Source organism: Aristolochia californica, unplaced genomic scaffold (assembly GCF_029961685.1).
Source record: "Aristolochia californica isolate CCGP_79_NKW_82.1479 unplaced genomic scaffold, dmAriCali1.0.hap1 SCAF_7, whole genome shotgun sequence".
In the NCBI taxonomy this organism is placed as follows: Eukaryota; Viridiplantae; Streptophyta; class Magnoliopsida; order Piperales; family Aristolochiaceae; genus Aristolochia; species Aristolochia californica.
The window spans coordinates 36,197,246-36,211,092 of NW_027182268.1; the positions used below are offsets into that span (position 1 = coordinate 36,197,246).

The 13,847-nt window shown below is 38.7% G+C and overlaps 3 protein-coding genes across 4 annotated transcripts; 1 reads left to right on the top strand and 2 right to left on the bottom strand.

The window, feature by feature from the left end:
- The first annotated feature begins 960 nt into the window (after positions 1 to 960).
- On the top strand, positions 961 to 7,705 carry LOC137935992 (putative phospholipid-transporting ATPase 9). Of its 2 annotated transcripts, XM_068780463.1 has the most exons (14): positions 961 to 1,012; positions 1,109 to 1,266; positions 1,363 to 1,437; positions 1,529 to 2,263; positions 2,951 to 4,296; positions 4,396 to 4,506; positions 4,626 to 4,902; positions 5,001 to 5,089; positions 5,449 to 5,557; positions 5,813 to 6,022; positions 6,129 to 6,251; positions 6,348 to 6,446; positions 6,539 to 6,730; positions 6,836 to 7,705. In XM_068780463.1, the coding sequence occupies exons 4-14, from the start codon at positions 1,871 to 1,873 to the stop codon at positions 7,463 to 7,465; spliced, it is 3,579 nt and encodes a 1,192-aa protein (XP_068636564.1). In that variant the 5' UTR covers positions 961 to 1,012; positions 1,109 to 1,266; positions 1,363 to 1,437; positions 1,529 to 1,870; the 3' UTR covers positions 7,466 to 7,705. The 2 variants fall into 2 exon arrangements, with proteins under 2 accessions (XP_068636564.1, XP_068636565.1); XM_068780464.1 differs by having other exon boundaries at positions 1,109 to 1,437.
- A 1,241-nt stretch (positions 7,706 to 8,946) lies between these two features.
- LOC137936911 (probable calcium-binding protein CML15) lies at positions 8,947 to 10,031 on the bottom strand. Its single transcript, XM_068781877.1, has one exon. It carries the CDS (start codon positions 9,936 to 9,938, stop codon positions 9,456 to 9,458), a length of 483 nt encoding a protein of 160 aa, XP_068637978.1. The 5' UTR covers positions 9,939 to 10,031; the 3' UTR covers positions 8,947 to 9,455.
- A 3,433-nt stretch (positions 10,032 to 13,464) lies between these two features.
- Positions 13,465 to 13,839, bottom strand: LOC137937382 (uncharacterized). Its single transcript, XM_068782446.1, has one exon. The coding sequence runs from the start codon at positions 13,837 to 13,839 to the stop codon at positions 13,465 to 13,467; it is 375 nt and encodes a 124-aa protein (XP_068638547.1).
- Positions 13,840 to 13,847: the final 8 nt, after the last annotated feature.

Here is a 13,847-nt window from a genome sequence, read left to right on the forward strand (position 1 = left end):
TTCATTCACGATTCCGTAATCTTTTTCTGAAGACTCGTAACGATTTGATTGCTCACATATAAAGGCAGTGCGATTAAACCTAGTTATCTCTTCAATCAACTATTACTTCCCACGAGCTTAATTCCAGGGAAAAGAAAAGGGAAGACAAGAGTTGAAATCTGTGTCAGCCATGATGACGTTAAGTCAAAGCTATTTCTTCAGCCTCTCCCGCTTCCGAATTGAACTGTTTAAGGCAATTATGGATTAAAGCAAGTCATTTGATATCGACTAATTAAGTCTCTAATGAGGTCCCTGTTCCGTCGATCGGAAGGAAACTGCAGAGAGCTTTAAATGAGAAGGGCGGGGTGTCGAAATATGAACTGGGAAGTGGGAATTCAGAACTCAGAACTGAGAAGTGAAATTTCTGCTTCTGAGGAGAAAGATGAGTTTTTTTTTTTTTTTTCTAATTTTAAAGCCGCCGACAGATTACAGCATTTATGTTCGTAAACTGTCCCTGGGAGCCAATCCCAGGCACCCATTCCTTCCATGTCAGTCCCATCCCGGGTAGTTGACCTACAACCACGTGGCGCTTTCCGGGCTAGCCTAATTTTGGCGTAATTACAGATGCGTGGTTCTGTATGATTTATTTGTCCCTAGATTAACGAGAGTATAAATGATTAGTAATTAATGAGGCGGGAAAAATGGTTGGGAGGCTGAGGCGGCCGTCTTCTTGTTTGGGTTTGAAACTTAATTAACCAGTTCGAGGTTAATTTAATTTTTCCTCGCCATTATTGAGTTTGCGTGAGAGAGAAAATCCAAGTTACTGTAGCTCATGGAGACTGCAGATTCATGGGTTTTTTAATGATTTATTGGCAAATAGTAATTAGTAAGTTGCAGTCTGGTGCGAAGAAGCTTCGAAAGAGATGATAAAAGAGATGTATCGTGAGAAACTGCGACTCGTGTTTCTTTTCTTGATCGGAATATAGTTCCTGCAGAGTTTGCGTGATCGGGCCTAGATTGACCTTCTAGAACTGTATCCTTGATAATTTAAAATTTTGTGCCATTTTTTTTTAATTTCGCGGTGATTTCGATTAATAATAGGAAAGCCGGGTTTTTTGAATCTTTCCAGGTCGAATTAGGGAGCCCCACATGCGCGTTTTCTTGCTCTTGGCTGCAAGTCAAAGACTTCTGCTGGGTCGTCGTTCAAAGATTCAACCAGATGAGGCTGTGGCAGATAGAAAAATCAGCTGGAAGGATTTTTCTCTCCATATCTTTAGTGTTTTATAGGTATTGGGAGCCTGATATCTTCAGGAACTTTTTCCTGAGAAGCGTCTATTAAGAAGATCATAAGAGGAAAGAGCCTTCCTTTCTGGTTTTTGTCAGGAAGGCGAGATTGGAGTTGGTTTGGCGGAGGGTGCTCGTTGGTTTATCAGCTAACCTTGTTAATATCTCTTCGTGGTTAGAGCTTATTCTTCTTGTTAATTCGTATTTTTCCGGACTATTTTTTTTTTTTTTTTTTTTTTTACCCGGGAGCTTTCTGGTTTTTCAGGTTAATTTATTTATTCGTTAGTTTTGCGGAGTTGGATTTTTCGGAGTCTCGGCCTTGGCGCACTCCCGGAGTTTCTGCTTTGTGAATCTTCTGTAAATCTACAACAGGCCTTGGAAATTCTCGATTAGAAAAGTAGAGACGTTCTTTGACTTGACTTGCGGAGGAGTTCAGGTTCCGTTGAGCTTTCTACTTTCAGTGAATCGGTGACATTGTCGGAGCTTTCCATCTCTGAGCTTCTTCGGTAGAATTTCTAGATTTGCTGCTCAGTTCTCAGGACTGTTCTTCTAAAAGATCCCTGGTGGGTTTTGTCGCTGTTGTCTGGTTTTGGTTGTGATAACTAAGATGACTGGTGGAAGAAGGGGAAAGCTTCTTTTCAGCAAGATCTATTCGTTTCAGTGTGGTAAAACATCATTCAAGGAAGACCATTCTCAGATTGGTGGTCCAGGTTTCTCCCGGGTAGTTTTCGGCAACGACCCAGATTGTTTTGAAGCTGGGATTCGAAATTACAGTGATAATTATGTGTCGACGACGAAGTATACTTTGGCGACATTTATACCCAAATCATTATTTGAGCAGTTCAGAAGGGTAGCTAACATCTATTTCCTTGCCGCTGGTTTGCTGGCTTTGACTCCTCTTGCCCCATATACTGCCGTCAGTGCTCTTCTTCCATTAGCAGTTGTTATTGGAGTTTCTATGGCCAAAGAAGCCGTAGAGGACTGGAGAAGGAAGAAGCAAGTAAGTTTTCTTTCTTCGGTTTGATATGTTTTTTAGTGTTAGCTGTTGCTTTTACTTTTTAATGTTATTTTACTCCGTTGCTTTCTGGGAATTCTGTCTAACTGTGGGAGTGAAGTGATTGTTAACCTAGATTTTTTGGCTTTTAACCCTGCGAAAAGGATATCCAAAAGAAATCTGTTCGACAGATTGTCTTCAGAACCACCATCTTGCATTAAATTTCTCCAGCAATGCTTTTCCAGTGTTCTTGGCAACTTGTTTGAATCACAAAGAGCTTGGGAAATTCTTGCTGCCTTCTCCTACAGTATAGGTGAAAATGTCATCTAGTTGGGTTTATAACTGAAAAAAATATCACGTCGTAGAAAAAAAACAAAAAAAATCTTGCTTACCAAAAATACACTTGGTACGGAGGTTGGCTTGTGTTTTTTCCCCGTGCTACTTTTGCTCTTAAATTTACCTTTTCTTTAATAGAATTATGTTTACTAATTAATCTAACAGGTAACCTCTTGTTTTAGCATTCTGAGTTGTATGCCATCTCAAGATTCACTTGGGGTGGTGTTGAGAGTTCATTTTAGCTTCTAATATATCATTTATCTTTTTTAGGTCAAATAGGTTTTCTGATGCCATAAAATTTTGCTTTCATCTAGATAATACGAATGGCTTATGAACTAAAGGGTTAAAAATTTTCAGGATGTTAAGGTGAACAATCGAAAGGTCAAAGTTCACAGGGGAGATGGAGCTTTTAATTATACTGAATGGAAGAACCTGAGAGTAGGAGACGTTGTGAAAGTAGAGAAGGATGAATTTTTCCCTGCCGATCTTCTCTTACTTTCATCCAGTTACGAGGATGGAGTATGCTATGTTGAGACCATGAATCTGGATGGGGAAACAAATTTGAAAATCAAACAAGCATTAGATGTGACTTCAGAACTAAGCGGAGATTCAAATTTTAAAGAGTTCAAAGCATTGGTTAAATGCGAAGACCCAAATCCAAACCTTTATTCTTTTGTTGGAAGTATGGATTATGAAGAGCAGCAGTACCCTCTTTCATTCCAACAACTTCTGCTACGTGATTCAAAACTGCGTAACACAGACTACATCTATGGGGCAGTTATCTTCACAGGTCATGATACAAAGGTTTTGCAGAATTCCACCCTTCCACCATCCAAGAGGAGCAAAATTGAGAAGAAAATGGACAAAATTGTCTATGTTATGTTTGCTGTCTTGGTTCTGCTGTCTGCTATTGGATCAATTGTTTTTGGAATTGAAACGAAAGAGGATCTTGAAGATGGTAGAATGAAAAGATGGTATCTTAAGCCTAATGACACTTCAGTTATCTATGATCCCGACAGAGCACCTATTGCTGCAATCTTACATTTTTTGACAGCTATGATGCTATATAGCTACTTCATTCCCATCTCATTGTATGTCTCTATTGAGATAGTGAAAGTCTTGCAGAGTATTTTTATTAACCAAGACATTCACATGTATTATGAAGAAGGGGACAAGCCAGCACGTGCTCGCACATCAAACTTGAATGAGGAACTTGGTCAGGTGGACACTATCCTCTCTGATAAGACAGGTACTCTAACCTGTAATTCCATGGAATTTAGCAAGTGTTCGATAGCTGGGACTGCTTATGGGCGTGGGCATACGGAGGTTGAGAGGGCAATGGCTAGAAGAAAAGGTTCACCTTTACTGCAAGAGATAGAAGAAGATGAAGAAGATGACAAACAGGAGAAAAACCTGTCAGTTAAGGGTTTTAATTTTAAGGATGAGCGTATTATGAATGGGAATTGGGTGAATGAGCCAAACTCTGGAGTTATTAAAAGGTTCTTTCGGTTATTAGCAATCTGTCATACAGCAATACCAGATGTGGATCAAGAGTCTGGAAAGGTTTCATATGAAGCTGAATCACCGGATGAGGCAGCTTTTGTTATCGCTGCCAGAGAGATTGGGTTTGAATTTTACAAGAGAACCCAAACCAGCATCTCTCTGCTCGAATTGGATCCTGTGTCTGGTAAAAAAGTTGAAAGGTGTGTACTTTTCCTTCTCCTTGCCATTTTGTTTTACTTTCTCTGTTTAAGAATCCCTGCAAATTGGAGCATCCATAACAAGCAAGGTGTTCTCTACAGATTGTATAAACTTTTAAATATCTTGGAGTTTGATAGCTCTCGAAAGAGGATGTCTGTCATTGTGAGAAGTGAAGAGGGGCATCTGTTACTACTTTGCAAAGGTGCTGATAGGTGTGTAATCTGCTAAACATTCTAATGCTTAGTAAAAGTACTAGCTGCATTTGTAACAAACTTTTTATGTCTAATGCATCTACTCCAACTTAATTGCCTATTACATGTTTCCCATGCAGTGTCATGTTTGAAAGGCTGGCAAAGAATGGAAGGGAATTTGAAAATCTTACAAGAGAGCACTTGAATGGGTACGCAGATGCAGGTCTGAGAACATTGGTACTTGGATATCGTTTACTAGATGAAGATGAATATAAGAAATTTGAGGAGGAATTTAGTGAGGCAAATAACTCAGTAAGTGCTGATCGGGAGGAAAAGATTGCAGAAGTGGCAGACAAGATTGAGAAGGACTTGATTCTCGTTGGAGCCACAGCTGTTGAGGACAAGCTGCAAAATGGGGTGGGTATAAGACTCTTGAAAACACTTTTTTAAATAACCCTGCTGGTAGTGGGCTAAATTTTGGAACTTAAACATGATTTTCTGTTTACATCTTTCAGGTTCCTGAGTGTATAGACAAGCTTGCACAAGCTGGAATAAAATTATGGGTATTGACTGGAGATAAAATGGAGACTGCGATCAACATAGGGTATGGTGTCTCTAACATTATTTACCTTATTTGGTACAATTTATATTTTGTCTATGCATAAATGGTACATGCATGCACAAACACACACATGTACACACCCATAGAGGCTTATGGGCCATCATGTGGCCACTTTCTCATGTACTATAAATCACAATGTAATCTGTTCAAGCGAGTCATCTACATTTTTACAAATTCTAAGTTGCACTTTAGTTTTGAAGGAGTTCATAGCATGACAAGGGCCATATTACTCATCTACACACGTACACACTCACACACACGAGATCCCTCATGGTTATTGCTATATTAAATTTGGATCCTTATGAGTGATTACGGAGTTCTGAATCAGTTCGACATTGCAGCTTTGCATGCAGTTTACTGAGACAAGGAATGGAGCAGATAATCATTAGCTTGGATAAACCAGAAATTAAGGAATTAGAGAAAGAAGGGGACAAGCGTGCAATAGCAAAGGTGCCAAATTTTCCTTCCATATTATATCTGTTTTCTGTTAAAATTAACTTCGAGAACCAAGTACAAATCAAGTGCCTTTCTGTATCATATAGCCATCAAGCTATTCGCTGACACTGGAAACTTTCCACATGACTAAGATATCCTTGTGCTGAGACATCAAAGGGACTCACTCATGGGTCATTTGTTGCATGATGATGTGTTGACACTCGTCTTCGAGCTATTCTAACATAAGGAGTGGTCATTAATGTCTTTCAGGCATCTAAAGCAAGCGTCCTAAACCAGATAAATGAGGGAAAGACGAAACTTACTTCGTCAAATGGTGGTTCTGAAGCATTTGCATTGATTATTGATGGAAATTCACTTACTTATGCTCTGGAAGATGACATCAACAACCTGTTCTTAGAGTTAGCTCTAGGATGCGCTTCTGTGATTTGCTGCCGTTCTTCACCCAAGCAGAAAGCCCTTGTACGTTTATTCTACTTTTCAGAGTTCAGTTCACTTGTAATCTTTTATCTCATATGCTGCTTTGTGATACAAGAATCTAAAGGAGTTTGTTGTTAAACCCAAATAGGTAACAAGACTTGTTAAAGGTACCGGTAAGACAACACTTGCAATTGGTGATGGGGCGAATGATGTTGGGATGCTTCAAGAAGCAGATATTGGAGTGGGCATCAGTGGTGTTGAAGGCATGCAGGTGAAAAACATAAAAATTAATTATTATGTAAAAAGCAAATAAATTCTGGTTCTCTACCTTCACAGTCCCCTTTTGACAATCAATATATATTTCCAGGCTGTCATGTCTAGTGACATCGCAATTGCTCAATTTCGTTTTCTGGAGCGATTACTGCTGGTTCATGGACACTGGTGTTACAGAAGGATCTCATCAATGGTAATACTCCACTGCTGGAATTTTGGTTTTAATGTGCTGCTCAGTCCTTGAAGATCTAAAAGTTGATTTGTTCCCTGTTTGGTGTTTTGCAGATATGTTATTTCTTCTATAAGAACATAACGTTTGGTTTCACTCTCTTCTTGTTCGAGGCTTATACATCTTTCTCAGGCCAAACAATTTATAATGATTGGTATATGTCATTTTATAATGTTTTCTTCACATCCCTTCCTGTGCTGGCCTTGGGTGTTTTTGATCAAGATGTTTCTGCAAGGTTTTGCCTAAAGGTAAAGTTCCCCCGAATTGCCCACAACTTTGGCTCATTAAATAGTTTTCAAGGACCGTAATGTTCATACTGAATGTTGCTCATACTCATTTTTACCTCAATGCAGTTTCCTCTTTTATATCAAGAAGGTGTCCAGAATGTACTCTTCAGTTGGGTTCGCATACTAGCCTGGATGTTTAATGGGGTCTTGAGTGCCATACTGATCTTCTTCTTTTGCACCAAAGCCCTGGAACACCAAGCCTTTCGTGACGGTGGTGAGGTTGTTGGGATGGATATTCTTGGGACTGTCATGTACACGTGTGTTGTTTGGGTCGTCAACTGCCAGATGGCTCTATCAGTCAGCTACTTCACATTGATTCAGCATATCTTCATATGGGGGGGCATAGCATTGTGGTATCTATTTCTCTTGGCTTACGGGGCCATTTCACCCACCATATCCACTAATGCCTACATGGTGTTCCTAGAAGCATGCGCTCCAGCTCCATCGTTTTGGCTCCTCACAGTCTTTGTGGTCATTTCTACTCTTATTCCCTACTACACTTATGCTGCAATTCAAATGAGGTTCTTCCCAATGTATCATGGGATGATACAGTGGCTCAGAGTAGACGGTCAGTCTGATGATCCTGAATTTTGCCACATTGTGAGGCAAAGATCTATTCGACCTACTACTGTTGGATTTACTGCCAGAATAGAAGCAAAAGTTCATCATGCAAAAGAGAGAGCACAACAGAAGTAGATGTTCCTTTGTAGCTGCTGGTTTCAATTGTATAGTTTTTGAGTTTTCTAAGGCTCCAATACCTGAGGCCACTCATGAGGACGTTCCCTGATGTTGCCGGGGGATTCTGTTGTATTATCAGTTGGTGGGCACACAAATACCCACTTGTAAATTTTGATTTTTGGCCCTCTGTGCCATTTTAATTATTTCTATACTTAAAAAGAGTACTTCCTTTACTGACAAAAATGTCTTTGTGTTTCATTGAACTGTACTGAAATTTACAATCTCAATTCTGGTGAAGCAAAGCATCTTCTTTCAGTATTTTTGCTACTGTGAAGAAACCCTTTGTGGCATTGGAACATTGCCCTCTTTGATATAAACAAAAGTGGAGGTAGAGATTGCAATGGGTCAGTTCAGGTTGGATTTTTAATTCTCTCTTCTTCTTCTTCCTTTTTTATCCTGTACGTATTTGAGTTCAATCTTTGTACAATTCCTGCTACAACCATCTTCATATGACCTAGCGTGGCTCTCAGCAAATCCAAGCTCATTCTCTCTTATTTCTCTCCATCTATAAAACCTAAAACCTTTGATGGGGAAAATTCTACTAGTTTTTTTACTAATAGAAAAAATACAAAGAGATTCATGACTCTTTTAGGCCCAAAAAGGTGCAATCCCCAATTACATTTAAGCCAATTTCTCCTCCAGAGATGTGCTTAAAATTAGATTTCTACTCTAGTGAGCCAATTAGATTCCTTATAATAAGATCTACAATTCCAAAATTTTAAGCACAGGAGCTAGTGAAAACTAGGAATGAATGATGAAATTAAGGAGAAGTTTGAAAGAAATTAAATAAAACAACACTCTTCTCTTTCCAAAACAAAAAGATTAAGGAGACAAGAAAGAACTCTTTTGAAGACCAAATGATATCAATTGAAGGTCTTGGATGCTTGAGGAATTGCTTAGGTCCTTAATTTATGGCCTAGGATTGCCACTTTTGAAACTTTAGAGAAAATCAACTTTGATAGCTTGACACCATTGATCGATCAATCCCCACCAACAACTCTATTGTTTGAATGATTGATCGATCATTTTAATTACGTTTCATTGACCAATCTCTTCTCATGGCCCTATTTTTTGAGTTGTTCAAGCTTAATGATTAATCAATAAGAGTAATATTCTTGTTAATTGATCATTTTATAAATTAGCCTTGCAATTTTCTAGAGGATTGATCTTCTCCCCCTTTTATCACTCATTAAAAAGGATTAAAGACAAGAGAAGTATATTCATAAAAGAAAGGGTATCATAGATAGTGCCTAACACAAAAGCTATGCCTAAGGTGGAGGTAAAGTGTTCAGGGCCTTCAATTCTCCTTTGAGTTACTCGAATTTCCTTCAATTCGCCCTTAATCTCTTTCAATGTCCAGTGGCTGCAAGAAAGCCGCCTCAGCCCCAGTATGGAAGCCGATGCTTTCTTTCTGGTTTGGTGAAACTAATGACATTAGATCCTGCGACACAGAAGGACGATAAATTTCTTTGGAATAAAAAAAAAAACAGAGAGAGAGATTTGGGGAGCAACTGCTGCCACTGTCATTCGTCTACATCGGTCAAAATTAGATTCTATACAGAAAATTGGGAAAGCATCTTTTAGCTATATTCCACGCACACAGACAACGAGTCCTTTCAAGCATTTAAAGAAAGACGACCAGCAGCAGCACAGCGATCGCCCATTGTTGCTAGTCAGCCGATTCACCCATCATTCAGGACCACCCCTTTCTTGACATTCACTAAAAATCTCTATACGATCACAAAACGATCCCATTTTTCCATTTACAGAGAAACATCGATCCTACAACAACCTAAAAGCAATTTAAAAAGAAAAATAAGACAAAGAAAAGTGAGATTGAGTGAAGACCCAAATTCTGATTTCTTTTTGATATGCAAATCCTGATCGTAATTAGTGTAAGGGATGGGAGCTCAATCAAGAAGGGAGAACATGAATCATCAATAATTTGCTATGATAACTGGAGCCCGAGGAATTCAGCGGCGGAATTCGCCATAATTGACGCGAATTCGGTGAAGCTAATGACCCCATCGCCGTCCGTATCGGCCTCTCGGAGCATCTCAGTGAGCTCCCTGAACGTCAACGGATGACCCATCTTTGCCATGGCTCTCGCTAGCTCCGCCGCACTAATGTACCCATTACCATCCTGATCAAACGACCGGAAGACTTCCATTAGCTGCTCCTGGTTGATAAAAAATTCCTCATTCATGTCAGACATGATGGCCTCCACCAATTCGTCAAACTCTACAGCCCCATTTCCGTTGGCGTCCATATTTGAGAGTAGAACGTGGATTTGATCACCGCTGGGCTTTAGTCCAAGAGAGCGGAGAAGCGCGGCGAGCTCGAGGTGGGTAAGGCTGCCGTCAGAATCCATATCGAAGCGGGCGAAGATGTTCTTCAGCTGCTGGAGCTGATCTGCTCGAATGGAACCCATCGAGAAGTAGAGCAGAATAGTCAAAGAACCAAATGAAGGAAGAAGAGGAAGGAAGAGCAAGAGGAAGAAGACGACGACTCGGTTCTCTCTTGTGTGTGTAGGGTGGTTAGAGACGTGGGGCGCCGCGGTGCTGGGTCTTATGGAGAAGTTCAAAAAACAGAAAGCGCGTCGATGCTTCGAGTCGGTGAATTATTTTCAGACGAGATGACGGAGATAAACGGCCATGATCACTGTTACTGTAATCTATCTGGATTCATTCATCATGCCCAGGTTTTATCATTTATCATCTTGTAAGTCATGCAGGTAGGGGTGGGCTCGCCAGCGGCTCGAGCTCTGAAATTAACAAGCCGAGCTCGACCGAAGCCACGTTCGGTTCGTTGGCTCACGAGCCTGCTCAAGGTGAGTCGAGATCGGGGGAGCGGGAGTGAGAGCGTGAGCGAGGGGGGGAAAAAAATTTCCTCCTGTCGGCTGTTGTCGCTGCCTCTACTGTCGTCGACAGCTGCTCGTCGACCGCCTCTGTGGTTGTCCGTTCGATTTTTTCCTCTCCTCGTCGTCGCCTCTGTTTTCATCGTCGTTGCTTCCGTCACTGCCACTTCAGTCGCCGCCATCGCAGCCGTCATCCCCGACAACAAGTCCTCCCCGGTGTCGTAACCCCCTTCCCTCCGCATCGTCTCGGCGGAAAACCTGAACCAGTTAGTTCAGGAGAGAAATTAGGGGAGAAATAATCTCCCCCCTCCCCCGCGCGAAGATGATTTCGCACATGCAAGATCAAAAAGTAAAAAAAAAAAAAATTCCTTAAACTCTCCTTCCTCATGGCTCTTGAAAAAATTAAAAATACATTTTATAGAAATAAGTTTCTATGATGTCTCATGTTTTTTTAAAATATTTTTTTAATTAAAAAGTCTTATTAAAAATCATATAATTTTCTAAGTAAGATTTTCCTACCAAGATGGGGTAGAAAATTGTATAAAATTTTTTTGAATAAGTATATAACAGTTGATATTGTAATACTTTTAGCATGAAACAATTTTCATTGCAATTTTGTGCTTGATATTTTATTTGATTAAAAATTTATCGATAAGCATAATAATATATTAGATTGATTATTCATTTTTATTTATATCCCTAGAAGAGGCAATAAAAGTTTTATTTAACTTTCCTAAGAAAGTTTCAAAATATTTTTTGTAATTTTCTAATAAGTCACTAATAGTAATAGGATTTTATTTAAAGGTTTTTTTGGGAATATGTATCATAGGAAAATATTTTTAGTTTTTTCTAGAATATAAATTTTCATCTAGGGGCACTAAGGAGGCCATAGTAAATTTATGGCCAGATTCAAAAATTACAAAATAAGCTAGACAACAATTGGAGTAAAAAAGATTAATATTGGTGCATTTTAATCTATTATTGAAATTCAATCTTGAACCTCCCCTATCATTATTTTTTTAAAATGTATGCATAATTTTATATATAATTTATTCGAGGCCACCCCTACGTGCGAGATCATAAACAAGGAAAAAAAAACTGTCCCTTCCTCATGGCTCTTGAAGAAATGGAAAAGATATTTTAGTAGAAATACGTTTCTAGAGACTATTAATGATTTTTTCAATAAATATTGAAAAGACATTTTTAGTATAAATATAGGGTGCCTCATGTTTTTTAAAAATATTTTTCTAATTATAAACTCTTATTAAAAAATCATATAATTTTCTAAATAAAATTTTCTTGCCAATATGGGCTAGAAAACCATATAGAAAAATTTTGAATAAGTATTTGATAGTTGATGATATAATCATTTTAGCATGAGGCAATTTTCATAGCAATTTTGTGTTTAACATTTTATTTGATTAAAAATTTATCGATAAGTATAATAATATATTAGATTAATTATTAATTATTATTTATTATTTATGTCCTTAGAAAAGGTAATAAGAGGTCCATTTCACTTTCCTAAGAAAAATTTAAAATATTTCTTGTAATTTTCTAGTAAGTCTCTAATAGTAATAGGATTTTATTTAAAGGATTTATAGTTTTTATTTGGGTGATTGTAAATTGATAGTGATATTTCATTTAATTTTGTTATGTTTGATTATTGTATGAAATTTATTCATAATGTTATGCATTGTATGGAGTGTTTAAACTATTTTATGGAGTGTATAAACAATTTCATGGAGTATTTATGGAATGTATAGACAATTTTATAGAGTGTTTATGAAATATTTATACAGGTATTATGTATATAGATTATACCCAATATTAAGTAGAGGTCATGCCGAATTTTATATAAGTACAATTTTAAGTAGAGGTCATACCCAATCTTATACATGTATTATATATATAGGTTATACCCAATTTTATGTAAAATATATGTATAATTTTATATACAATTTATTTTATATATATTTTTTAAAAAGTTTTAAATGTATGTTGAAGCTCGAGCTCGGCTCGAACTCAGTTAAAATTTTTGTTCTCAAGCTCGATAACAATTTTAGGCTCGAGACGAGGTTCAGCTCTGAAGCTCAGCACAAAATATTTAAATATTTTAGGCAGGTTAGAACTCGACATGGCTGGATGCCACCCCTACCTACAGTGAATGGATTAACCCATTTGACGATTCTTCGACTCTTTTCCTCCTAAACATTTTTCCAAACATTTTTGTCTCCTCTTTATGCTCGATGCGCTGGAGATGAATGAACTCTTCTTCTAGGAAGGTACACAGAAAGGCCAGAGGAAGGCCGGAAGCCAGACGACAAACCAGAAAATCTCAAATTTAATTAAGGAATGATATGGAGCTTCACAGAGAGATTTGTACAGGGTCGGTGCTATAATTTCTTCTGATTCTCCGGAGAACCAAATCCCAAAATATTCAAACAGACGCGTGAAGAACAGTAAACACCAGTAGCGTCCGACGTTTTAGCCGCTTGTAAGCGTGAAACTGAAGAGAAATCTAAGAGAATGATTTGATTGAACCTTGAGGCTTCCCAGTTCCCACTCTATTACGGTTCAGATCAATTTGTTTACGAAAATAGAAACTGTACAAGAGGACTTATTTGAGTGGATCTTACTGCTTGAAGCGTTCATGTGAAGTTTGTTACTGCAACGTAGATCATTGAAACGACGAAAAATTGATTTATTAGGAAAACACTAGAAACAGTAGTAAACTGTTACACAATAATTGCTGGGGGATATTTCATTTTAAAAATCGACAGAGTTTCCTTGTCTTAAAGCATGTAGCCATGTGCCTATGGATCCCAAAAAACCAACCTTGCAATTTTACAATCGCTATCAACTTAAAAAGAGGGGCAAACAGCTTGCCGAACAGCGTCAATGGCTGTTTGAGGGAGTTGGGAGGTTTGAAGGGTTTCGAGCTGCAAATGAAAAGAAAAACGGAGACAATTGCTTGGGTGCTGGAGAAAATCGAAACGAGCATACTAGTTTCACTTTCAAAGCCAATTTTTGAGAAACAAAAATTGAACAGTAAGGACGAGTCATCCGGTTTAGCCGCAATCAGAACGACTAAATTTGATCAGTGGGGAGTGTCCGGACTGTCCATCACCTTGGAGCCAACCTCTACATCACCTCGCCTATAACAGCTACATGTCCTCCGGAACATTTGCAAGCAATCGTACTTGAGATTTAGGCCGATGAGCCTCAACTTGCAGAGCCAACTGCAGTGACAGGATGAGCAGTCGTAGTTACCGTCTGTGTTCTCCAGCCGCCCAGCATAGACCCGGCCTATCACACAGGAGATGGCAGCCAAAACCATTACCACAGAAAACACAGCAAAGAACGGCCCCACTGAACCAGAGGCGTGATAATACCCATTCGAGGAAGCTTGTTGATAGACTGCTGCCTCCTGCTGCTGCTGCTGCTGCTGATCAGGTAATGGGTTTGCATCCATGTCTGCCT